The sequence below is a fragment of the Salmo salar genome, chromosome ssa10 (assembly GCF_905237065.1).
Source record: "Salmo salar chromosome ssa10, Ssal_v3.1, whole genome shotgun sequence".
NCBI classification, from domain to species: domain Eukaryota; kingdom Metazoa; phylum Chordata; class Actinopteri; order Salmoniformes; family Salmonidae; genus Salmo; species Salmo salar.
Window position 1 is genome coordinate 99,581,585 of NC_059451.1, and position 26,320 is coordinate 99,607,904.

The following is a 26,320-nucleotide window of genomic DNA, read 5'->3' on the forward strand; positions in this document are numbered from 1 at the left end:
CTGCAACCCACGACCAATAGTATTAGGCCAATTTACAGTACAAAATAAATCACAAATATGGCAACCCTGCCCCTATAGGAATTCCTTGGTATAACCAATCAAACCCAGATCATTAAAAAAATATATATTTAACCTTTATTTAACGAGGCAAGTCAGTTAAGAACAAATTCTTATTTACAGTGACGGCCTACCCCGGACGATGTTGGGCCAATTGTGCGCCGCCCTATGGGACTCCCAATCACGGCCGGATGTGATACAGCCTGGATCAGACATCAGTAGAGCACACATATCGAAAAAATGGATAGTATATTACATACTGCTACACATTATGATTCTGTATTATTAATTTGTTATTATTAAGACACTTTTAATTATATCACACGTCCCTCCCGTCAAAGTATCCACATCTCACCTGAGAAGGTTAAAATATAGGATTAATATATAATGTAGATATGTGATTAGTGATACTTCAGACAATATGTCATTGGGTGCATTTTGTATTTGAAAAGATTTGCATAAACTGAACCGATCTTCTCGTACTCCACTCCAGCAGGTGGTGATAAATCAAAATGTGTTACCTCCAACCAGATAAGGTTGCCCGCGGAAACGGACAGAAACCAGGAACTAGCTAGCTCGGAAGCTACTAAACGTAATCTAAAATGTCTAAAATACAGCTGTTAAGAGTGTTTCTCAATGAGCGATTAAGAACTGCTGCTGAGGAGATATTATGGGCAGTTGAAAAAACGATAGCAGAAGAAGTTTCCCGTTCAAATGAGGAAAATGACCGTCTACAGAGGCAGCTTGAAATCGCTCTCATAAAGCTAAACAGAGCAGGTTTGTGATTATGTTTGTCTAGTCAACCATTATTGTATGGAAGTGGATAGAAAATATCACATCAGCTTTTACAGGTACATAGTTATGTCGTTTATGTCTGAATAGTCATAGAACTCGCCCGCTTGTAGTCCTAAAAACCGGAAATGAGTTATCTGGTTCGTTCAGCCATTCCTATGGAGGGAAATGAATGGGGAAAGAATGCAGTTCGGTAGGGTCTGATGCTTCTTAAATAATGGGGTTTTAGGATAAACTACGAAAATAAGGTCTGAGGTTAACACAGGCTTAGGAGATCTCATACTGTACGTTTTGTTCAATGAGATGATCAGTCAGTTAGCATAACCTTTATGAATTAAGAAGCCTTTATGTGCTTGTTTTGATTAAATACATGCTTCACAAAAAGTAACGCTGATGATGATCTCATAGAACAGTAAGATCTGAGCCTGTGTTTATCCAAAAACCCTACAATGTCTACAAAAATACGCTGTTAATAATGCTCTCTATTGTAGGCTTACAGGTTTTCTATATCTCATCCTTCCTTTCTACTTGCCTCTAGACATCCTCCAACAGTCAGTCTCGGAACAGGTTCCCCCCGAGCAGCAGCAGTGTGTGCAGGAGTGGAGCCCCAGTCTCAGACAGGAGGACCCAGAGCCTACACAGATAAAGGAGGAACAGGAGGAACTCAGGACCAGTCAGTGGGAAGAGCAGCTTCAAGAGCTGGAAGATGATACCAAAGACTCCATATTCACTAATGCCTTTATGGAACCTGACTGTGAGGACCCAACTCGGCACTCATATCTTTATCAAGCCCAGAATGAGGGAAAAGAAGAGAGAGACTCTCTACCCAGCACCTCAACTGCACATATCAAAACAGAAACTGGTGGAGAGGACTACAGATTATCAGAACCAACCAGTGATTTTCAGCCTAATTATGCAAGAAATCCATACTGTTCTGCAGCTCAGAGGGAAAACATTGATTGGATGGGAGTCGTAGGGCCTCCGTCAGGTTTTAAACCAGTCAAATCAAAGAAAAGATGGACAGGAAAAAGACAAAGCTCCCATATGAATACTAAGGGTAGAACCTCCACAGAGTCGTCCGATCTGAAATCACCCAGGCAAAGGGATAATGCTCCTTGCCGTTGTAAAGTGTGTGGAAAGTCTTTCCAGTACATGGGTTCGTTAATGAAACATGTGCAAACTCATACAAATGAGAAAGAACATATTTGTGGTGTGTGCGGAAAATGTTTTGAGTCCACAGAAAGTATGAAACATCACATCCAAACTCACATTGCAGATAGGATGTGTTGTCATGTTTGTAGTAAATGCTTCACTAGCAATAGGGATCTGATTGTGCACATGAGAACCCACACAGGGGATAAACCGTATCAATGTTCTGATTGTGGCAAAGAATTCAGCGTTCGCAATAGTCTGAAAAGGCACATGAAAATTCATGCAGGAGGTAAAGGATATAGCTGCAGTCATTGTGACAAGTGTTTCAGCACTAGCTTCCGTCTGACATTTCACATGATGAGGAGTCACAGGGGCGAAATCATACAGGTGTCCTGTATGTAGAAAAACTGCTTTACCCAATCATGTGTAATCAGAAAAGTCACACTGGGGAAAATGTGTATGAGTGCAGTGATTGCAGTAAATATTTCAGTGACAGTGGCTGCTTGAACTTCTAAAATGTCCACACAGACCACTGTCATATATGTTGCTGACCTAGATCTGTATAGTCCTAATGCTGGAGTAACTCGCCATTGTGCGGCCTTTGAATGAGCCTGGCTCGCAAAAAGAGACACCCTGTGTGTTTTTGGAGTTCTATTATGGTGGGAGGAAAGAAATTAGCTACTAATGGTAATACATCAAAAACATAATAAAAGTACTATGATTTCAAGTATGTTTTATTCCATGAATCTGTTGAGCTACTTTTTAATGCCCAATAAATATAAGCATAAAGCATATACTCAGTTTGGACAGTATGTGTGGGAGTTGAATTTTAGTTAGTGGAATTGTAGCCCAAAATAATTGTGGGCAAAGTACATAGTCAACCACCAGGCTCTGTACACGTTGACAGTAATTTAAATGGTTATGGACAAATTATAAACTGGGTGGTTCCAGCCCTGAATGCTGATTGGCTGACAGCTGTGGTATATCAGACCGTATACCATGGGTATGACGACAAATATTTTTACTGCTCTAATTACGTTGGTAACCAGTTTAAAATAGCAATAAAGCACCTCAGGAGTTTGTGGTATATGGCCAATATATCAGGGCTAATGGCTGTATCCATTTACATTTTAGTCATTTAGCAGACGCTCTTATCCAGAGCAACTTACAGTAGTGAATGCATACATTTCATACATTTTTTCCCCGTACTGGTCCCCCCATGGGAATCGAGACCCACAACCCTGGTGTTGCAAACACCATGCTCTACCAACTGAGCCACACGATATCCAGGCACTCCCCCGATGCGTCGTGCATAATAACAGCCCTTAGCTGTGGCATATTGGGCATATACCACACCCCCTCGTGCCTTATTGCTTAAATATACCACAGTAACACTTGTCTCAACTATACTGACACTGATGTTTTCTTCCAGGTAAGTCAGGCTTAAAAGTATTTCTGTAAATGTGCAGTTATTTGCTATTCCAACAGAAGGAACTCTTGGTCAGGCAGCAGATACCTCTGAATGATGGCCATCACATCTTTTCAGTGCTGTGTTCAAAGTCATGTCTGTTCTTGAATGGTAAATGTCCAGCCAGCTCCCCACAGAGCCACGTTGAAGGCAGATTCATAATTGGCACCAAAGCAGGACCCCCTGGGCCACAACAATGCACACACACCCCACCTGGCATGCACATCAGACTCCCCCAGGTGGGCAGCCTCGGATGAAAAACAGACTCACCAGTGAGTCTGTGACCAGACTAATGGCATGGACAACTTTCTCAAGGTCCTCAGTTTTAGTCTCTGCCTATCCTGTCGGTCCAGCCGGCGTGTGGTGTTGTCAAATTTAGACATTGCGGACGTTCAGTCATCAAATCCAGACAAACAAACATTGTCAACAAAATCCCAGTTACTGTAGTTGAAACGTGTTGGCGACTTGCTGTTCTCAATTTGGCTGTAAGAAAGTTTAGCAACTGTAGCTACACTGTTCAAAAATATAAATGCAACATGCAATAATGTTTTTAGATTTTACAGTTCATTTAAGGAATTCAGTCAACTGAAATAAATTCAATACGCTCTAATCTATGGATTTCACATGACTGGGAATACAGATATGCATTTGTTGGTCACAGTTACCTTAAAAAAGGTAGGGGTGTGGATAAGAAAACCAGTCAGTGTTTGGTGTGACCACTATTTGCCTCATGCAGTGCGACACATCACCATCTCATTGAGTTGATCAGGCTGCTGATTATGGCCCGTGGAATGCTGTCCCACTTCTCTTCAATGGCTGTGCGAAGTTGCTGGATATTGGTGGGAACAGGAACACGCTGTTGTACATGTCAATCCAGAGCATCCCCAAACATGCTCAATGGGTGAGTATGCAGACCATGGAAGAACTGGGACAATTTCAGCTGGCAGGAATTGTGTACAGATCCTTGCGACATTATCATGCTAAAACATGGAGGTAATGGCGACAAATGAATGGCATGACAATGAGCCTCAGGACCTAATGTCCCGTAGCTTATGCCTGCCCATACCATAACTTCATACATAGCCTACATTGACTCATTTAGCCTACTTCGTGGAACAGTGCATAATGACATAGATGCATAATACACGCTATCAAGGCCGACATCAATGCAATACTTGATTGTTAAAGGCCCAGTGCACTACTTTTGTGAAAAAAATGCACCCCCTACTTTCCACGGCTATGACCTCCATCTACATTTTTATCGCCATCTTCCTCAAATTCAAATCCAACCTCTGCTTTCCTCATTCTCTTTGACCTCTTCTTCCTCCTCCATTCCTCCTCAGAAATCCACCTTTCTGTGTCCCTGTCCCAATACTCCTCTTTTCCCGACTTTGCTTGCGGCCAGTGGCATTCGACATAACTCCCATCTCATAATCGTCCTGCTCACCTCAGAAACTTGTCTTTGCTGGGCGCCAACATTTTGAGAGCATGAGCAGTGGCCCACACAGAAAAACGACCCCCAAACTCAACTCCTGTTCTATCGACATTCTGGGGATCTCATAGCAAAATTATTGCTTGGCACATATAAGATATAGAAAAAAATAGACCTTGTTTCAACCTCATTGAAACAAGGTGATATAACTCTTATCCATTAAGACCACATCACAAGTCTTGTTGGTAAGGACATCCTTCCTGATCTTGTGTGGCGTATTTTTCCAAATGAAATTGGATATTAATTTGTTGAGAGTGGTGCAATGTATCTAAAATAAACTCACGACTAACAGTATTAAACGCCTTTTTGAAATAAAAAAATGTAATAGCAGGATTGTTATCTAATAAATCACTATATTCCATCAGGTCCAAGACCAGCCTGATTATTGTTTGAAATATGATACCCTTTCAAAAATCCAGATTGGCACTCATTAATCAAACTACAAAGACCAGATTTTAAGCGTTTTACTGGAATGGAAGCTAGTATCTTATAATCGTTGTTTAAGAGGTTAATTGAAGCGCCAATTATCAATAAATAATGTATCCTTATGTGGTTAATGTTTTAGATTTTATGCTGTTTAACCAGACTACAAAAGTCAACTGGATTAAGAAGTGTCTCAAAAAACCTTAGGCTTTTGAATATAATATCACATTTTATTTTCCAGAAAATTGTGGGGCTTCATTATATGCAGTGGGTAATATTTCTGTTAAATTAGCAACATTTCATAAATAAGCTCTAATGTGCTGGTCCTTGTTATACAAGCACAACTTCTCTCCACACAAATAATTTATTTGGAATAACAGTGATTTTAGATATAGAAATAAAACCTTTTTTTTCATAATTTATTTTTACAATAACATATTTGTGGTTAATCAACTTATAAATGATCGTGGTAATCTTTATACCTACAATGAATTATTAGCCAAATATAACTTTGTTATGTTGTGGAAGGAATATTACATTTTAATGAAAGCTATTCCCAATGGAATCCTTCCTTACTTTACTGAAGGATCGATCAAGCTTTTCATTACATGCAGTGATAGTGTAGAAATTAATGGCATCAATATATTAGATAAGAAATGTAACAACAATTTAGTCAGAGAAATTATTAACAGGAAGTTTACCTCCGCTGCAATTTTTCAATGGGCATCTTCAATTGATGTGACACGGCAGCATGCGTGGACTCATCCACATAAATATAGTACCAGTCAAAAGTTTGGACACACATACTCATTCAAGGGGTTCTTTATTTTTACTATTTTCTACATTGTAGAATAATAGTGAAGACATCAAAACTATGAAATAACACATATGGAATCATGTAGTAACCAAAAAAGGGTTAAACAAATCAAAATAAATTGTATATTTTAGCTCCTTCTAAGTAGCCACCATTTGCCTTGATGACAGTTTTGCACACTCTTGGCATTCTCTCAACCAGCTTCACGAGGAATGCTTTTCCAACAATCTTGAAGGAGTTTCCCACATATGCTGAGCACATGTTGGATGCTTTTCCTTCACTCTGCGGTCCAACTCATCCCAAACCATCTCAATTGGGTTGAGGTCGGGCGATTGTGGAGGCCAGGTCATCTGATGCAGCACCATCACTCTCCTTGGTCAAATAGCCCTTACACAACCTGGAGGTGTGTTTTTGGGTCATTGTCCTGTTGAAAAACAAATGATAGTCCCACTAAGCGTAAACCAGATGGGATGGCGTATCGCTGTAGAATGCTGTGGTAGCCATGCTGGTTAAGTGTGCCTTGAATTCTAAATAAATCACTGACAGTGTCACCAGCAAAGCACCCCCACACCATCACACCTCCTCCTCTCTGCTTCACGTGGGAACCACACATGCAGAGATCATCCGTTCACCTACTCTGCCTCTCACAAAAGACACAGCAGTTGAAACCAAAATCTCAAATTTGGACTAAACAGACCAAAGGACAGCACCCGATGTCACAGGAAGGCCAAAAAGATAATCAAGGACAACAACCACATGAGCCACTGCCTGTTCACCCTGCTATCATCCAGAAGGCGAGGTCAGTACAGGTGCATCACAGCTGGGACCGGAGACTGAAAAACAGCTTCTATCTCAAGACCATCAGACTTAAATAGTTATCACTAGCACATAGAGACTGCTGCCTATATACAGTTGAAGTAGGGAGTTTACATACACCTTAGCCAAATACATTTAAACTCAGTTTTCACAATTCCTGACATTTAATCCTAGTAAAAATTCCCTGTCTTATGTCAGTTAAGATCACCACTTTATTTTAAGAATGTGAAATGTCAGAATAATAGCTGAGAGAATGATTTATTTCAGCTTTTATTTCTTTCATCACATTCCCAGTGGGTCAGAAGTTTACATACACTCAATTAGTATTTGGTAGCATTGCCTTCAAATTGCTTAACTTACATCTAGACGTTCGCTAGCGGAACACCTGCTCCAATATCCAATGATAGGCGTGGCGCGAATTACAAATTCCTCAAAATCCAAAAACGTACATTTTTCAAACATATGACTATTTTACACCATTTTAAAGACAAGACTCTCCTTTATTTAACCACACTGTCCGATTTCAAAAAGGCTTTACAGCGAAAGCAAAACATTAGATTATGTCAGCAGAGTACTCAGCCAGAAATAATCAGACATCCATTTTTCAAGCTAGCATATAATGTCACAAAAACCAAAACCACAGCTAAATGCAGCACTAACCTTTGATGATCTTCATCAGATGACACCCCTAGGACATTATGTTATACAATACATGCATGTTTTGTTCAATCAAGTTCAAATCAAATCAAATTTATTTATATAGCCCTTCGTACATCAGCTGATATCTCAAAGTGCTGTACAGAAACCCAGCCTAAAACCCCAAACAGCAAGCAATGCATGTGAAAGAAGCACGGTGGCTAGGGAAAAACTCCCTAGGAAAAACTCCCTAGAAAGGCCAAAAACCTAGGAAGAAACCTAGAGAGGAACCAGGCTATGAGGGGTGGCCAGTCCTCTTCTGGCTGTGCAGGGTGGATATTATAACAGAACATGGTCAAGATGTTAAAATGTTCATAAATGACCAGCATGGTCAAATAATAATAATCATAGTAGTTGTCGAGGGTGCAACAAGCACGTCCGGTGAACAGGTCAGGGTTCCATAGCCGCAGGCAGAACAGTTGAAACTGGAGCAGCAGCACGGCCAGGTGGACTGGGGACAGCAAGGACTCATCATACCAGGTAGTCCTGAGGCATGGTCCTAGGGCTCAGGTCCTCCGGAGAAAGACAGAAAGAGAGAATTAGAGAGAGCATATTTAAATTCCACACAGGACACGGATAAGACAAGAGAAATACTCCAGATGTAACAGACTGACCCTAGCCCCCGACACATAAACTACTGCAGCATAAATACTGGAGGCTGAGACAGGAGGGATCAGAAGACACTGTGGCCCCATCCGATGATACCCCGGACAGGGCCAAACAGGCAGGATATAACCCCACCCACTTTGCCAAAGCACAGCCCCCCACACCACTAGTTCATATTTATATCAAAAACCAGCTTTTTACATTAGCATGTGACGTTCAGAACTAGCATTCCCACGAACACTTCCGGTGAATTTACTAAATTACTCACGATAAACGTTCACAAAAAACATAACAATTATTTTAAGAATTATAGATACAGAACTCCTTTATGCAATCGCGGTGTCCGATTTTAAAATAGCTTTTCGGTGAAAGCACATTTTGCAATATTCTGAGTAGATAGCCCGGCCATCATGGCTAGCTATTTTGACACCACCAAGTTTGGTACTAACCAAACTCAGATTTATTATAAGAAAAATTGGATTACCTTTGCTGTTCTTCGTCAGAATGCACTCCCAGGACTTCTACTTCAATAACAAATGTTGGTTTGGTTCCAAATAATCCATAGTTATATCCAAATAGCGGCGTTTTGTTCGTGCGTTCAAGACACTATCGAAGGGTAAAGAAGGGTGACGCTGACCGGCGCGTTTCGTGACAAAAAATTCAAAATATTCCATTACCGTACTTGAAGCATGTCAAACTCTGTTTAAAATCTATTTTTATGCGATTTTTCTCGTGGCGATAATATTCCGACCGGAAACCCTGTTTGTTCAAAGACGAAAAAATAAAAACATGGTGTCAGCTCGTGAACACGCCCCAGTCTCATTGTTCTCAGATCGACCACTATCCAAATGCGTACTGTTTTTCAGCCATGGCCAGCAAAGTCATCATTCACCGTTCTGCCGCCTTCTGAGAGCCTATGGGAGCGTTAGAAAATGTCACGTTATGCCAGAGATCCCCTGTTTTGGATAGAGATGATCAAGAAGGCCAGAAATAGTCAGAGAGGGCGCTTCCTGTTTGGAATCTTCTCAGGTTTTGGCCTGCCAAATGAGTTCTGTTATTTATACTCACAGACACCATTCAAACAGTTTTGTGAAGTGCACCAGTCCCTCCTGCAGCAAAGCACCTCCACAACATGATGCTGCCACCCCTGTGCTTCACGGTTTGGGATGGTGTTCTTTGGCTTGCAAGCCTCCCCCTTTTCCTTCAAACATAATGATGGTCATTATGGCCAAACAGTTCTATTTTTGTTTCATCAGACCAGAGGACATTTCTCCAAAAAGTGTGATCTTTGTCCCCATGTGCAGTTGCGAACCGTAGTCTGGCTTTTTTTATGGCGGTTTTGGAGCAGTGGCTTCTTCCTTGCTGAGCGGCCTTTCAGGTTATGTCGATATAGGACTCGTTTTACTGTGGATATAGATACTTTTGTACCTGTTTCCTCCAGCATCTTCACAAGGTCCTTTGCTGTTGTTCTGGGAATGATTTGCACTTTCGCACAAAGTCGTTCATCTCTAGGAGACAGAACACATCTCCTTCCTGGGCCGTATAGCGGCTGTGTGGTCCCTATGGTGTTTATACTTGGTACTATTGTTTGTACAGATGAGGCGTGGTACCTTCAGGTATTTGGAAATTGCTCCCAAGGATGAACCAGACTTGTGGGGTCTACTATGTTTTTCTATTGTCTCGGCTGATTTCTTTTATTTTCCCATGATGTCAAGCAAAGAGGCAGAGTTTCAAGGTAGGCCTTGAAACTCTTAGTGAATGTAAACTTCTGACCCACTGGAATTGTGATACATTAAATTAAAAGTGAAATAACTTGTCTGTAAACAATTGTTAGAAAATGTACTTGTGTAATGCACAAATTAGATGTCCTCACCCGACTTGCCAAACTATAGTTTGTTAACAAGAAATTTGTGGGGTGGTTGAAAAAGCGAGTTTTAATGGCTCCAACCTAAGTGTATGTAAACTTCTGACTTCAACTGCACATGTTCAAATACAAATCTTAGAATCACGTTTAAAGACTACCGGAACACACTGGATTCTCCAATTACATTGAATGAACTACAGGACAAAATACAAACCCTCCAACCCAAAAAAGACTGTAGGGTTGATGGTATTCTAAATTAAATGATAAAATATACAGACCACAAATTCCAATTGGCTAAACTTAAACTCTAACATCATCCTCAGCTCTGGCATCTTCCCCAATATTTGGAACCAAGGACTGATCACCCCAATCCACAAAAGTGGAGACAAATTTGACCCCAATAACTCCCATGCATCCTATGCATCCTATGCATCAACAGCATATCACGCCCTGGCCATAGAGAGGGTTTTGTTCTCTATTTTGGTTAGGCCGGGGTGTGACTGGGTGGGTGTTCTATGTTCCTTTTTCTATGTTTTTGTATTTCTTTGTTTTGGGCCGAGTGTGGTTCCTATTCAGAGGCAGCTGTTTATCATTGTCTCTGATTAAGAATCATGCTTAGGCAAACCTTTTCCCACCTGTGCTTTGTGGGATCTTGTGTTTGTGTAGCTGCCTGTGAGCAGCACGGCGTCACGCGTTGTTTTCTTCTGTATTGTTTTGGTGAGTTTCATATTTATTAAACATGTGGAACTCTAACCACGCTGCGCCTTGGTCTACTCCTTTAGGCGATCGTTGACACAGCAACCTTGGGAAAATCAGCTGCATTGTCATTAACAGCAGACTCCTACATTTCCTCGAGTGAAAACAATGTAGTGAGCAAATGCCAAATTGGCTTTTTATCAAATTACCATACAACGTATTCACCCTTCTCACCCTAATTGACAAACAAACAAAACAAAGACAAAATCTTCTCATGCTTTATGGATTTCAAAAAAGCTTTAGACTCAATTTGGCATGAGGGTCTGCGATACAATTTGATGGAAGTGGTGTTAGGGGAAAAACATACAACATTATAAAATCCATGTACACAAACAACAAGTGTGCGGTTAAAATTGGCACAAAAAAACACATTTCTTTCCACAGGGCTGGGGGGTGAGACAAGGACGCAGCTTAAAGCCCACCCTCTTCAACATATATATCAACAAATTGGCGAGGGCAATAGAACAGTCTGCAGCACCCGGCCTCACCCTACTAGAATCTGAAGTCAAATGTCTACTGTTTGCTGATGATCTGGTGTGTCTGTCCCCAACCAAGAGGGCCTACAGCAGCACCTAGATCTTCTGCACAGATTCTGTCAGACCTGGGCCCTGACAATAAATCTCAGTAAGACAAAAATAATGGTGTTCCAAAAAAGGTCAATTTGCCAGGACCACGAATACCATTTCCATCTAGACACGTTGCCCTAGGGTACACAAAAAAACAATACATACCTCGGCTAAACATCAGCACCACAGGTAACTTCCACAAAGCTTGACAATCTGAGAGAGAAGTCAAGGGCCTTTATGCCATCAAAAGGAACATAAAATTCGACATACCAATTAGGATCTGGCTACAAATACTTTAATCAGTTACAGGACCCATTGCCCTTCATGGTTATGAGGTCTGGGGTCGCTCACCAACCAAGAATTCACAAAATGGGACAAATACCAAATTGAGACTGCGTGCAGAATTCAGCAAAAATATCATCTGTGTAGAGCGTAAAACATCATGCAGAGCAGAATTAGGCCGATACCCGCTATTAATCAAAATCCTGAAAAGAGGCGTCCAAATTATACAACCACCTAAAAAGCGATTCCCAAGCCATCCATAACAAAGCCATTACCTACAGAGAAATGAACCTGGAGAAGAGCCCCTAAGCAAGCTGGTCCTGGGGCTCTGTTCACAAGCAGACCCCACAGAGCCCCAGGACAGCAACACAATTACACCCAACCAAATCATGAGAAAACAAAAATATAATTTCTTGACACATTGGAAATAATTAACCAAAAAAACCGAGCAAACTAGAATGCTATTTGGCCCTAAAGAGAGAGTACACAGTGGCAGAATACCTGACCACTGTGACTGACCCAAAATTAAGGAAATCTTTGACTATGTACAGACTTAGTGAGCATAGCCTTGCTGTTGAGAGGGGCTGCAGGAGACTGGCTCTCAAGAGAAGACAGGCTATGTGCCACACTACCCACAACATGAAGTGGAAACTGAGCAGCGCTTCCTGACCTCCTGTCAAATGTATGACCATATTAGAGACACATATTTCCCTCAGATTACACAGACCCATAAAGAATTCGAAAACAAATCCCATTTTGATAAACTCCCATATCTATTGGGTGAAATACCAGTGTGCAATCACAGCAGCAAGATTTGTGACCTGTTGCAACAAGAAAAAGGCAACCAGTGAAAAACAAAACACCATTGTAAATACAACCCATATTTATGTTTATTTTCCCTTTTGTACTTTAACTATTTGTACATTGTTACAACACTGTATATAGATATGACATTTGAAATGTCTATTCTTTTGGAACTTTTGTGAGTGTAATGTTCACTGTTAACTTTTTATTTCACTTTCGTTTATTATCTATTTCACTTGCTTTGGCAATGTAAACATGTTTCCAATTCCAATAAAGCCCTTAAATTTAATTGCAAAAAAATTGAGAGGCGACCAGAATAAGGTGAGAGGGGTCTGGGACAAGGGGGTGTGTTCGTAAATTCAATCTGGAGTGCCAGAGTGCGCTCCAGGGCATTTAAATTCACAGCATTGTCAGATTGTCAGTTTGTAAATTCAGAGCGTTCAGGCGCTCGGCGGCAGTCAAGCACCCAAGCTAAGTGGCTAACATCGTCTAGCTTGCAAGCTACTTCCAGAAATAAATGAGGGAACAGCTCACTCTGACCATTTTATTTGCCCAAGCAGAGCTGGTTAGGCTGTTTTCATGTTATCTAGGGCGTTGGTGACTGCAACTGTGCTGCTGGTGTAACAGTGTGGGTTCGTCCCTCTCTTCGCCCCAACCTGGGCTCGAACCAGGGACCCTTGCACACATCAACAACTGACACCCACGAAGCATCGTTACCCATCGCGCCACAAAAGCCACGGCCCCTTGCAACGCACGCGGAACAACCACTTCAGGTCTCAGAGCGGTGGCGTCCCCAGTTGAAACGCTATTAGCGCGCTCCAGCGCTAACTAACTAGCCATTTCACATCGGTTACACTCACCCCCTTTTGACCACCTCCTTTTCCGCAGCAACCTAATGATCCGGGTCCAACAGCATCAATGCAACAGTGTAGGTTCCTCCCTCTCTCCGCCCCAACCGGGCTCGAACCAGGGACCCTTGCACACATCAACAACTGACACCCCGCGAAGCATCGTTACCCATCGCGCCAAGGCGCGGCCCTGAGTATTGGCGCGCACCACCGCTAACTAACTGGCCATTTCGCGCCGGTTACACTCCCCCCCCCTTTGACCTCCTTTTCCGCGGCAACCAGCGATCCGGGTCAACAGCATCAATGTAACAGTGTAGGTTCCGTCCCTCTTTCGCCCCCAAACCGGGCTCGAACCCGGGACCCTTGCACACATCAACAACTGACACCCCACGAAGCATCGTTACCCTTCGCGCCACAAAAGCCGCGGCCCTTGCAACGCAAGGGGAACAACCACTTCAGGTCTCAGACGAGTGACGTCAGCGGTTGAAACGCTATTAGCGCGCACAGCGCTAACCTAACTAACCATTTCACATCGGTTACACTGGCAACAACTTAATTACGCTTTATTTTGCCAGCGTTTACTGACGGCGGCCATATTCAAAGTGTGTTGTGCGTTTGTACATTCGCGAGTTATTCTGCGCGAGAATGTTCTGAAATCAAGTAGATAACCATTGAATGGCTTGACTATACCATTTGGCTAGAATTAGTAAATAATCATGTCAATAAGCGTTGGGTAGTTAGTTAATATTCTGCCTGGCAAGTTCGATGTATTAGTAGCCAACTAGCGTTGGGTAACTAGCTAACATACGGTATATATTGCTGTAATGCTATGCGGTTTGTAAGGATAGCGTAGCAAACAAATTGTCAGTCAGCGTAACTTATTTGAAAAGGTCAGTCAACGTAACTTATTTGAAAAGGCATTACTTTGTTACATTTTTTCAAAATGTTCTTAACATTTGTCATAATTCGTTAAAGCAATTAATTTGTATCTGCTCTCGCCGGACTTCGGCTGCATATTTTCTGCCATTTTCTTCAAATCTGAAAAGTTGTGAATCCACACCCATTTCTGAAGAATGGCATGAGCTTGGGTGCTTGACTGCGATTGTAAGGTCAGAATGCTCCAAATCAACCATACTCCTCCGCCCCCCGAACATCCAGTGTGCGCACAAACGGACAATGCTCTGAATTTATCAGCACACTCCCCGCACTCCGGATTGAATTTAAGATCACACCCGAAGAAGTCATAAAATGTCAAACTACTAATTTGTTATGCTTACTGGTAGCAGAGGTTGCTATTAGCAACAGCATCAACTGGTAGACGGATGAAGAGCTAGTAAGCTCAAATGAAAGGATACCATTTGTTTACAGTATACTAAAATGAACTAATAGTATATCGTATACTCATTAAGTATGTAGTATACAGTATGTTAGTATGGTATTCAAACACAGCTTTCGTATTTTGGCGAATTTAGTACGTCATCCGGGAACTTTTGGCATACTAACTATATCCATATTATGACCAATAAGCATACTATATACTCAATCCACGTCACAATAGTACAGTTAGAATCAGTATTCGAACACAACTCAGGTCTGGGTTCCCATTGGCGCAGGCACCGCAGGATCAACAGGTGGCAAGTCCGGCATTTCTACTTAATAATATTACGTAAATTCCAGAAAGGGAAGTGGCTCCTTTGGAATGTTATCAGAAGTTATCTAGCTAAACAAACAGAAGAAGGGAAACATGGGAACAATAGCAAGTCAATTAGGGAAGGATCTGCCTCAGAATATCAGGTGACAAAAGATATCTAACGTGAATTAGATATCTAGCCAAGAAAGTGTGCAAAACAAGTTGTTGGCCATTGTAGTTACTAGGTTGGGAATAACTAACCAAGTTGTTTTTAGCCAGCTAGCTGGTTATCGTTACTTTTGCCCTCATAAAAGAGTCGCGGCTCAGCTTGAATTGTGCCTATATTAACTGCGGGTGCATTTTCGTTTTGCGCTGTTTAGCAGCTAGCTGGTAGGACAACGTGTTGAGCACATTGCAAGTGACAAACTGATAAAAGCAAGACGTTGTGGTAAAAATATGGAATTGTGTGTAGTATTAGAAAATAATATATCCCTTCCAGGAGCTGATATTTCTTACAAAACCAGAAATTCTGTTGTAAGTAACTAGCTTTATTCGCTGATCATTTTCAATTGACTGATAGCTGTTGTTTTCAATACCCTATTTGATACAAATACAGTATATAAATACATAGCTCCATTTTGCCAGCTTAACGTTCTTGGCAACAAATTTACAACAAAATTTGATCGGCAAATGGATTGTTTGAACTAGGTTGGAATGGTTTGTCATTTTATGTATTGTTAAAGGGACTTGATGGACAATCAACATCCATACAGAGCAGAACTAAGTTTGTTTGATGCTTCTTTTCTGCTTAGGGCACACAAGCGATTCAGTGAACTGTCTCTCCAAAAGGACAGAAACCTCACCAGTGTGCCCATGGAGAAAGTCCTTTCACTGCAGAACTCAAGGTGACAAGATTGCAATTGAAATTCTACTCCATTACTAATACGTGAATGTTGTTACAAATCATTGTAACATGTTGGATTTCCTTTCGTTCCTAATGTTTATGTTCTGTCCCCACCCTTTAGGCCAACCCTTTCAGAAAAAGGATCCGCCATGTGTTCTCAACATCTGATATGAAAGATGGAAGTCTCATCTTTGAGGACTTCCTTGATCTCTTGAGTGCCTTCAGCGATTCAGCTACACGCAAATCAAGTCCCACTAAGCATTCCGCACTTTTGGTAAAACAATTGTTGGTAATTCTTGGGGTATATGTATTCATGGATGTCTGGTCGTGTGTGGGTGGCTGGTGAAAACATAAAATCGGAATTTTTGAAGCTGGTGAACTGTTTTGACTGAAGACACAAGGCTTACACCTGAAGAGATGAGGCAGCTCGCATCAGCAATGTAAGTTTACAGATTAAGGCCACTATTGGTTCTCCCAATGTGAGCCTACCTCAAGGAAGACCTGCTGTGTCGATATAGTCCAGGTCTGCTTTGTATGATTTCAAGTCTCCGTCTGCAATATCCAAGGGTAAAGCAACTACTTATTTCACTTTTCAATATTGCAGATTCTCTGGGTCAGATATAGACAAAGATGGGACAGTAAATCTGTCAGAGTTCCAACATGTTATCGAGGTCACCAGATTTCATCAGGTGAGTTGAAATCTGATTAGAATATCTCTCCATAAGCGCAACATTTTAACTATGTACCCCCCCTCTAATATTCCACGTTTTTCTTCAGTTCTTTTAAGATTGTGCTGTGAAGTCTACGAATAACACACCAGGATATGGATGCTTTGGATTCTGTTCTATTCATACTAAGAGGACCTCTTCTATTTTTTTCATTGTAATACTAATAACTTTGAGATTTTGCCTTAAATTATACGGAGTGGCTCCCCCCCACCCCCAGACTAAAGGTTCCTAAGCTTCTGGGTGTGTGCGGATCACACACTGCGCATGTTTTTACCTCTACTTGGCGCATACATTTGTGTTGTCTCTTTCCTTTCCACATTTCTCATTGTTAATCGTGAATGATAGAGATAATGGAGTCTTTTTGTAGGCACCAACTTCTCCGTGGTTCGTTGGACAAAGCCTAAGGGAAATGAATGAGTGTTTTTGGATAAGCGGCCAAAATAAGTTTAGGTAAACACGGGCTTAATGGTGATTTGGCGTTTATTCCAAAACCCTATTCTTTTCCCAATTCATTTTTCACATAGGGATGGCTGAACGAATCAAAGGTAACTAATTTCCTGGGTTTTAGGACTACAAGCTGGCAGAGCTCTGATAATTCTTCAGGTTTTTACCGGTTAAAGGTCCATGCAGCATCTCATACCAACCTATTTGATCTCATCAGTTTCATGGGATATGCATTTAGATCTTCTTGTGTTGTTGTTTTTCGACATGATGGGCTAGTGGGCAAATTTTAGAGCAGATGTTAAACTGTAGCATAGTTTAGGCTTTGTGTTATTGCTTATTTTTGTCTGACTAATGTCATACTATTATATTCCGGTTCTGTTTTGCGGAAATATATCATTGTGCAATCTTGCAGACATTGAATCAGCTTTGATCAAACTTTATTAAAAACAAGCACCATTAGCCAGAGTAGCCTGTTCTATATGAATAGAGCAAGAGTGTGGTAGTAGAGAACAATTTTTCCGGGGTGAAAAGGTTTGGGAAAAGTCCCGATCCACAGCCTAAATTATTACTCTGTGGATTAATATTTTCTGTTTGAAAGTATGTATTTTCTACATCATGTCAGTGCTGTCTTAGCTATTAAGATTTTTACATCTATAAATAGCTATAATAAAAGTAATCAAGTCTTAGTCACTGACTTCACTTTGTTGTCTGAAAAAATAAACAGCTAATACAACAATCCATGCACCGTCCTTAGTGCTCAACTCCTACAGGCAGTTTTTCTATTCTATGTAGTCCTTGGTTACAGAGGATTAAGGTTATTTGTGTCGGGATGGAGAGAGGGGTCCTCTTTGATCGCCCAGACAAAAGTGTTCCATGGTCCACTCATCCACCACACGCAGCCCCTGGTCCTTGAAAAACTCTACCCGTCTTGGCTCGTCTGAACTGTTCCTACAGTCCCTGTCCCAGCTGGCGTATTCACCTGAAGCGGTGGCAAAATGCAAAGCGTGTAGCCGTGCATATGAGAAAAGGCCATGTCTATCCATTCATTGTATATGAATTCCCTAGGTGAAATACACAATGGCTATTTATTCAATACACAGGGCTACTCAAAGCCACGTAGACTCGAATATTTGACATTTAAAGCTTAGTGCCCCAAGTGTAGAGATCACCTGTACCTGGAAAATAAGTAGAAAAAACATACTCAGTGTATCTCTCTAAATTAGCAGTTTGAGGCAGCTTGTGTGAAGGGCTCTTACTTGTGACTGCGGCAGTGTGGGCGTAGACCCACAGCTGATCTTGCTGACCTCACTGACTTAGTAACATCCACCAGGGCTGGGAAGGCCTGTATTGATATGAACACCTCGTCATTGCTCTCCCCTCTTGATCTTACGTATCCCTAAACATACAGCAGTTCAGATAAACTAATATTTGCACCAGTCCGAACCTCAATGTAGGTGTTTTGCCGCGCAGCCTAATTTGGGGTCTTTAAGTATCATCCATTTGCCTGCATAGTTTAACACTGAATATTAAAACAAAGCTGAGCTGGTGGGTCTGCCCTCCCCAAAATACAACACAGATTTCAGACAGGCAGACCTGTGTCTGGCTCTTCTGCTGCTCTCCCTCTTGGGGCTCGTGATGGCAGTCCCACCTGGCCACTCTCATTCCAGCCCCACACCGTACAGGTCTCCCCCAGCTGTGGACCAGACTGGTGATCACATTGACTGAATAGTGTAGGTAAATGTAATGCAATCACTATTTATCATTCTTTTGTAGGATTCCACTCCATCCCATCCCTCTCTTACCACTGGTGCAGACAGAGTGCCAACCCCCGGCTGACCACAGTGCTCATGGGCATACCCATTAGTGCCTCCATTGCTCTGGGCTCCTCCTGCGGGCTCGGGTCCCCATGCTCCCAGCTGCCCATGGCTGCCAACAACACCAGGGAGCAAGGTTTCAGAACATTTAATACAGATCCTATGCTGTCGATTAATTTTGCCATGTCTGATGTACCCAAAATAGCGTAGTAACCTATAGAAAGGTGTGCTTTGAAAGAAATGCCTCATTGACTAAACTGGTGTACAGGATTTGTTAATTCAATTACGAAACATGACATTTGTTGTCTTCACCTGCCTGAGCCCCAGGTGTAGATGTCTCCAGAGGGCAGTGAGGAGGACTGCGTGCTCTGTGCCTAATGCCCAGGCCCCAACAGCCAGTAGTTGTGGGGGAAAGTGGGCGGTAAAAGGGAGGGTTGGAAGCTATGTACCCTCCTGGAACTAATGGGAATGCTAGTGAGGGCCCTACAAAACACAAGAATACATTATGATTACAACATTGTTGAAATGCAACTTGATTAGAGGCTTCATTATATTTGCCTGATTACATACATGGACCTGAGTAGGGAAATAGCATTTACTTAATTCTAGGGGTTGTGGGTGGTACCAACTATGCTACAACTCAGTCGGTATGAATCCCAATACCCAGTATTATCTGGAATCACCCATACTCCACCCTGGTTTCTTCTCATTTCGCTCAGAGTTCCAGCACTTTCCTACTCTGTCTGTGAAGAAGACAGGGCCAGATATCCCTCGCTGATATGTGCATCCTGGCACCCTCAGGCTTTCCTCTACACAACCGCCACAACCTCTCTGACTTGGGGTCCCTACTCCAAAACCTGCCAACAAGCCTTCCATCACCTGAAGCAGCAAACAAATGATACAGTTAAGTGCAAATTCAAAACAGTCCATATGGAGTTGGCGAGGTGGGGTACATGGTTGGAACTTTGTTGATACACTGGAAACTGGTTCATGCAGTTTTCAGCCTCACTGCGGTCTCTGGTTGAGCGGGCTGCAGACTTGCAGAGTTACAAATCACGAAGGCAGCCCTTACAAAAAATATAATACCGTTTTTAACTGCAGTCGATGGTTATTTTGGACGCAGGATTTGTCAGCATACTGCGGTTATACTAGCTCTAACTGCAATCTATTTTCGTAGTAAGGGATGATCGAGTTGAGTACTCTACTCACTATTTGAATGCAGAGCTGCTCTTCGACTCCCAACTCGTCCTGATCTGCGTATCAACTTGTTGCTATTATGTTGTTGACAGATTTGGACGGGCTCCTCTTCCAGATTCCGACAAACAATATCAATAGAGGTTGGATGTGTTACGTTGGCATCTCCGGCACTTTCCCCATCAGTCAATTTTTCATTCGCTCGTATTTGCCCAAAGCCGTTGAAGCCAAATCCAAACCAATTCATCAGCAACTCTGCGTTTCGCGGTAAGCGTAAACAAAACAATACGTACAACATTGCGATCAGTGCTACAGATAGAACAGTGGAGACAGATACTTCACCGGATGTATAAATGTGAAGCATCCGCTTTGCGTTTCCAGTCATTACCAAATATGGTAGTGAGAAAGAAACCCACTGGCCGGCGACAGGGGAGAAGATAGAAACGAGATGGGTTTTGGCCGACATTCTGCAAATTCTCATGATGAAACATTTGATCTCAATTGAATTTTCTGTGGATTTTCTGTTCCCAAAACAAAAATCTGTTATGAACAGAGTGGACTAAGTTTTGTTGACTTTACCCTTTGGCGGTTGGCATCCAATATGTTGCATTACCGCCCTCAACTGTGGACTACAATATAAATCCATTAGGCTATACTTTAATACTAATACACACACACACATATATAGAAAATAAAACACCCTTACCAACTAACCCTACACTCATTAAAAACCCACTATACCATTCAGCTACTGACCCTATCTGCTCCTGCGCCATGCCAAAGGCCTGGGAGGACAAGGACACCACTTTCTCAACACACCCTGTAACTCTTCTGAAGTCAAATCTTGAATATCCAAAATACTTTTCTGCAGCTGCCACCACAACATCTATTTTCTGTGATTTTACGTTCCATTTCTGCGTTAGTTAATAACCATTGCTATGAAAGCTAAAGAAACCAACGTTACAAGAAGCATATATCATTGGTTGGCCTATCCCTCTGTGCTGGCACAGATCTAACCCCACTCACAGGATATAACAGGACCCTCACCCATCCTCTACTTTTTCACTGCCTCAGCATACAACACCTGCACTACTCTATCTCTAGCCACCTCAACCTGCCTCTCTCCCCCGGACACTTCCCGATCCCCAGCAACATAGGCACTGCTACAGTTGACACACAACTTTATCCACAGAAACGACACAATCCTTTATATCCCGCGCCCTCCTGCACGCTTCCCACATCTTGAGAGCTCTCCCTCCTACAAACTGCTGCTACATGACCGTACACATTGCACCTGAAACAGCGCAGTGGATCCGGCACAAAAAGCTCAAACAAGATATGATATATCCTAACTTGACTTTGTCAGAGTAAAGACTAACCCTTACAACTCAAAAGGGCTGACGGTGACTGTTTCACAGCGCTCCCCCACCGGGTCTAAGGGTTGCAGCAAACAGCAGGCATCACAAACACCGATCTTTCAGCTTGCCTTTACGCCCAACTTTACCCCAGAAATCATTCCTTTCAATGGTGCAGATCTTTGACCCAAGTAGCGTGACATAAAACGTCCACTCCCTCTGGTCATAATAAATACAAAGAAATTTCACAAGTTCACAACAGGTTACCTTCACTGATTCAAATGCACTCACCTCCTTTCTCATCCACCTGAAACCAAAAATGGATCCGCTAAAAGCAAGGATCCCCTTTCTACTAAAGAAATGTCACTCCTACTGGAACAGATTCTTCTTTATCATGTCCATTGATGCCAGGCTCAGGTTTTGAGAGTTCTTCAACACAATTTCACCTCCCAGGTCGGTCTGAGCGCACAGCTCACTCTGTTTGCACTTGACACCAGTCTTCTTCAACACCCTATCTCCATTTTTATCATCATCTTCCTCAAATTTTAAATCCAAACCTCTGCTTTCCTCATTCTCTTCGACCTCTTCTTCCTATTTGTTCCCTCTGTTCCTCCTCAGAAATCCACATTTTGTGTCCTTGTCCCATTATTCCTATTCTCCCGACTTTGCTTGAGGCCTGGTGGGTATCAGACGTAACCTCATCTCATAGTCGTCCTGCTCACCTCGGAAACGTGTCTTAGCTAGGTGCCATTTAGCAGAAACATCTTCCTGGTTATTTTCCGCTCTGCACTCCAGCTCCATACGCTGCTGGAGATGGGTGTGAAGAGCAGTCAGACCTGATTGTGGGAGGTCAGATCAGTGTATTGAATGCATACTGTGCAGTTACATTGCACGTGTTTGAGATTGAAACTAATTACCTTAGATTACTTTTTAGTTGCTGATGGTATTCCTTTATCTTGCTGACATTTCTTCCCCTCATGCATTTCCTTTGCATTCCCTGACAATTTCTACAAGTGTTTAATGTTTCCAACATATTATTTATGTTGTTCTATAATCTGCACAGAGAAACACAAATTATTGACTTGCACCTTCTGATAATATGGATAATTTTTTCTTCCCTTTCCCTATTTCCACTAGATTTCCAATGTCTCAGTTATTGTTTGTAAGCCAAAACCACCAAGACTTTAGAAGGCTGTCTGACAAAAACTTGCAAGTATTAATACATCTGAATGATTTCATTAAAAACGAATCCATTGTATCTAAATCATTTCATCACTAAAAACTGCATCTAGCCTTAAATATTTATGTTCAATTTCTGGATTATAGATAAAGGAGGCTGCTGAGGGGAGGATGCTCATAATAATGGCTGGAGACTGAGTGAATGGAATTACATCAAACATGGAAACCTCTTTGATACCATTCCACTTATTATGTTCCTGCCATTACCACAAGGCCATCCTCCCCAAATAAGGTGCCACCAACCTTCAGTGATGGAAATTAATTTCAAAGCAAGAGGTTTCAACCAATAATAGTGTAAACCTTAGATGACTGACAAGGGGCGCTGTATTGAAGCTACTGCAACTTGGTACTCCTTAATTGTAAAAAAATATATTTTGGAAGCTATATAAATGCATTTATTAATGTCTACATTCGTTTTTGACACACTTATTATATTAAAGACACCTTAATGCATACTTCTAAATTATGTGAGCTAAACATACAAATTAAAAATATATACAGTACCAGTCAAAGTTTGGACACACTTACTCATTCAAGGGTTTTTCTTTATTTTTCTATTTTCCACATTGTAGAATAATAGTGAAGACATCAAAACTATGAAATATAACACACATGAAATTATGTAGTAACCAAACATTAAACTGCATTGTCTTCTATTTTAGATTCTTTAAAGTAGTACAATAGTCAACCCACACTCAGGTGCTGCATCAAAATAAGCCTGGCCTCCACAATCACCCAACCAGAGGAGAGGGTTGGGGGCCTTGCACCTTGCCCTAGGACGAAGTATGCTTTAACAAGATCGGCTCATTTGTAATTGTTGGTTTTGTCTGTTGCTTTAGAAACAAGGGAGTCTGGGAATCTTGCGGCTCACATGGGACTCCTGAGTCCTCCCATGTAGTGCTGCTGCTGTGTCTTGTTACTGTAGGGAAGAAGAGGCTAGAGATCAAGCGGGGACAGGGGCATGCCTCCCTAAGAGCTAATGTTACTGTAAGACCCCACACACAATAAAAACATAGGAAGTCCACAAGCATCAGAACCAGTACCAAGGACCCATTGAGCAGAACCACAGTCTGGAACAGGGACCTCCTAACTGGAATCAAAACAGACAGCTGTCGAAAAAGGGACATGCATTCCACTGGTAAATGACTATAATACTTTCATCAAAGTCTAGTTTGCGGACAGTGCCCAAAGTTTCCACAAGGAAAATGGAAAAAAACATCTGTCACAACAAATTAGAAATAACAACATAGAAGTATCAATACCAAAGCTCAGGGTTCTAAGGCTGAAATGAGTCACAGACAATACCATCTGTCTCTATTATATCCCTGACAAACATTGGCTTAGAATTATTCAAGTGTCAGTTTTGCTCACTCAATATTCCACAAAACCAGCTGCAGCATGTATGGGGCATGAGCTAACCACCTCCTGTGAGGTTTTACTCCGGCTCGGCTTAAAAACCTACACGATGGGCCAAAAAATAGTTAGAGCCTTGCTGTAGACAGGTTCTTTAGAGTTACCTCGGTCTCTGTCTGATTGCTGTTCATGCTGTTGAGGTACTAGGACCTTTGGAAGCACTGTTTGAACCCCAGCCCCCCTCCCTAGCCCAGAAACAGAAGGACAGGTCGGGAGTTAGGTAAACCTCACATAGCAAAGCTCTGTACCCTACTTTATTATGACTTTTGCCAATAAAAAGCAGCACATATTGATTACATATAGAAGATATATTGATTCCATAAAGACAATTATTAATTACAATCATTTGTAATAGGTGCCTTTATCAATATTACCGGGATAAAGAGGAGATTCTTACCTGATGCAGATCTACAGTATTCCACTCAAATACAAGGCACAGTTTAGAGTAAAGGTTTTCTCGGTTGCAAAAAAGTTGGACCTGGACAATCAGACCTGACCTGCTCATAAAATAAAAGGGGACCCCAGTTGAACAATGAAAACCTAATGGGCCCGACGACAGCCAGACCTAGACCCTATACATACCTAACAGGACCGGGTCTAGACCAGACTCGATTGGATCCGAATGACCAAAAGCCAAGTGTTTATCAGCCAAAGTTGCTCTTCCTAGTTAATGAATTGGTCTTTGTATGTTGGCTAGGCCTTCTATATAAGTCAATAAATTCACACTTATTAGCATAAAATAAATATGCATAAACTATGCTAAGCCATTGTCCAGGTCCACATGGGTCTATTAGGGGTGGCTTGGGTAGCCTAGCGGTTAGTGTTGCAAGATCGGATCCCCAAGCTGACAAGGTAAAAATCTGTCGTTCTGCCCCTGAACAAGGCAGTTAACCCACTGTTCCTAAATGGTCATTGAGAAATAAGGAATTTGTTCTTAACTGACTTGCCTAGTTAAACAGAGGGATTAGCCATGTGTTGGCAAAAAAAGTATGTCAAGTCAAGAACAGCTTAGTTTACCCAGCTAAGCAATTTTTGCCACTGCTGGTACTTGCATGTGCTTTTCAACGCCTGTTTAAGATACTCCAGTGAGTGTTATTTGCTCAATATTAAGACAAATAAGGTCATAAAAAGAGATTATAAAATATATATATTATCATAATTTTCCACTGTAGGTAACTATGTAAAAACATATTTGTTTCCACTTCAAAAAAAAAATAAAAAAATATATATATTATTTTTTTTTTGAAGTGGAGAATGTTACATGACCTACAATTGAAAAACCGTATATTGTTTTTGCAGTCTCTTTATGATATATTGTGTAATATTGAAAACATCCCTAACAGTGCCCTCATGGACCCCATAATTTGAATATTAGGCTGAAAACGCTATACTGGTTGAGTAGCTAGCTAGTGCTACATCCACAAAGCTTTGCTGTTTCTGAATTGTGTTGGTAGCTGGTATAAAAGGCTTTTGCAGAGTAGCCCCCCACACTGGCCACACATATCCAAACAGGCTGACGGTGGTGAAGACTGAGCGGCCATTTCAATAACTGGATGACGTGCGGGCATAATATAACGAGCCAAATTTCATAATGTTTTTACAACAGCTATTCGGGAGGATTCAACTCTGGCTGGTGGTTGTCGTTTCTTTGACACTTAAGCTAGCTGACGCCAGCTAGGCTAATGCTAACTAACTGGTTGTGTAGCCATGTGACCGGCGAAACATGTAAACGTGCAACGTTTGAGAAGTTTGTGTCCAGCACTTGCAGTGTCGGTTAGAAGAATGTACCTTCAATAACCGAAGCGCTGAAGAAAGGTAACGAAGCAGCTGGCACCTGCTGGCTGGCTGATAACGGATAAGTTATGGTAACAAGACGAAACGTCAACCTGTCATTCAAGCGTAATCTAGCTGGCAGACTACCAACGTGGACATGGCTGCAATAATCACGTTTTGCAATTTTGTCTGAATGATATGTGGATCGGAAATTAACTTTCGTTTCAAAATTTGTTACATGTTGCATTTTATATTTATTATTTGTGTATATTTATGGATTATATTCATGTTAACTGCCACATTGACGGCTCTACAGAAAATGCTGCCAAAAACAAATGAATATTCAGTTGCTTTGGCAACAGCTCTGGAGTGGTCATTCACCCAGTCAGC

The 26,320-nt window shown here is 41.7% G+C and overlaps 1 protein-coding gene and 1 pseudogene across 1 annotated transcript; both read left to right on the forward strand.

Moving 5' to 3' along the window:
- Positions 1 to 577: 577 nt before the first annotated feature.
- Positions 578 to 2,667, forward strand: LOC123724501 (zinc finger protein 699). Its single transcript, XM_045688281.1, has 2 exons — positions 578 to 834; positions 1,388 to 2,667. Exons 1-2 carry the CDS (start codon positions 660 to 662, stop codon positions 2,401 to 2,403), a joined length of 1,191 nt encoding a protein of 396 aa, XP_045544237.1. The 5' UTR covers positions 578 to 659; the 3' UTR covers positions 2,404 to 2,667.
- Positions 2,668 to 15,071: 12,404 nt separating this feature from the next.
- Positions 15,072 to 16,901, forward strand: LOC123724615 (calcium and integrin-binding protein 1-like; annotated as a pseudogene).
- The last annotated feature ends 9,419 nt before the right edge of the window (positions 16,902 to 26,320 follow it).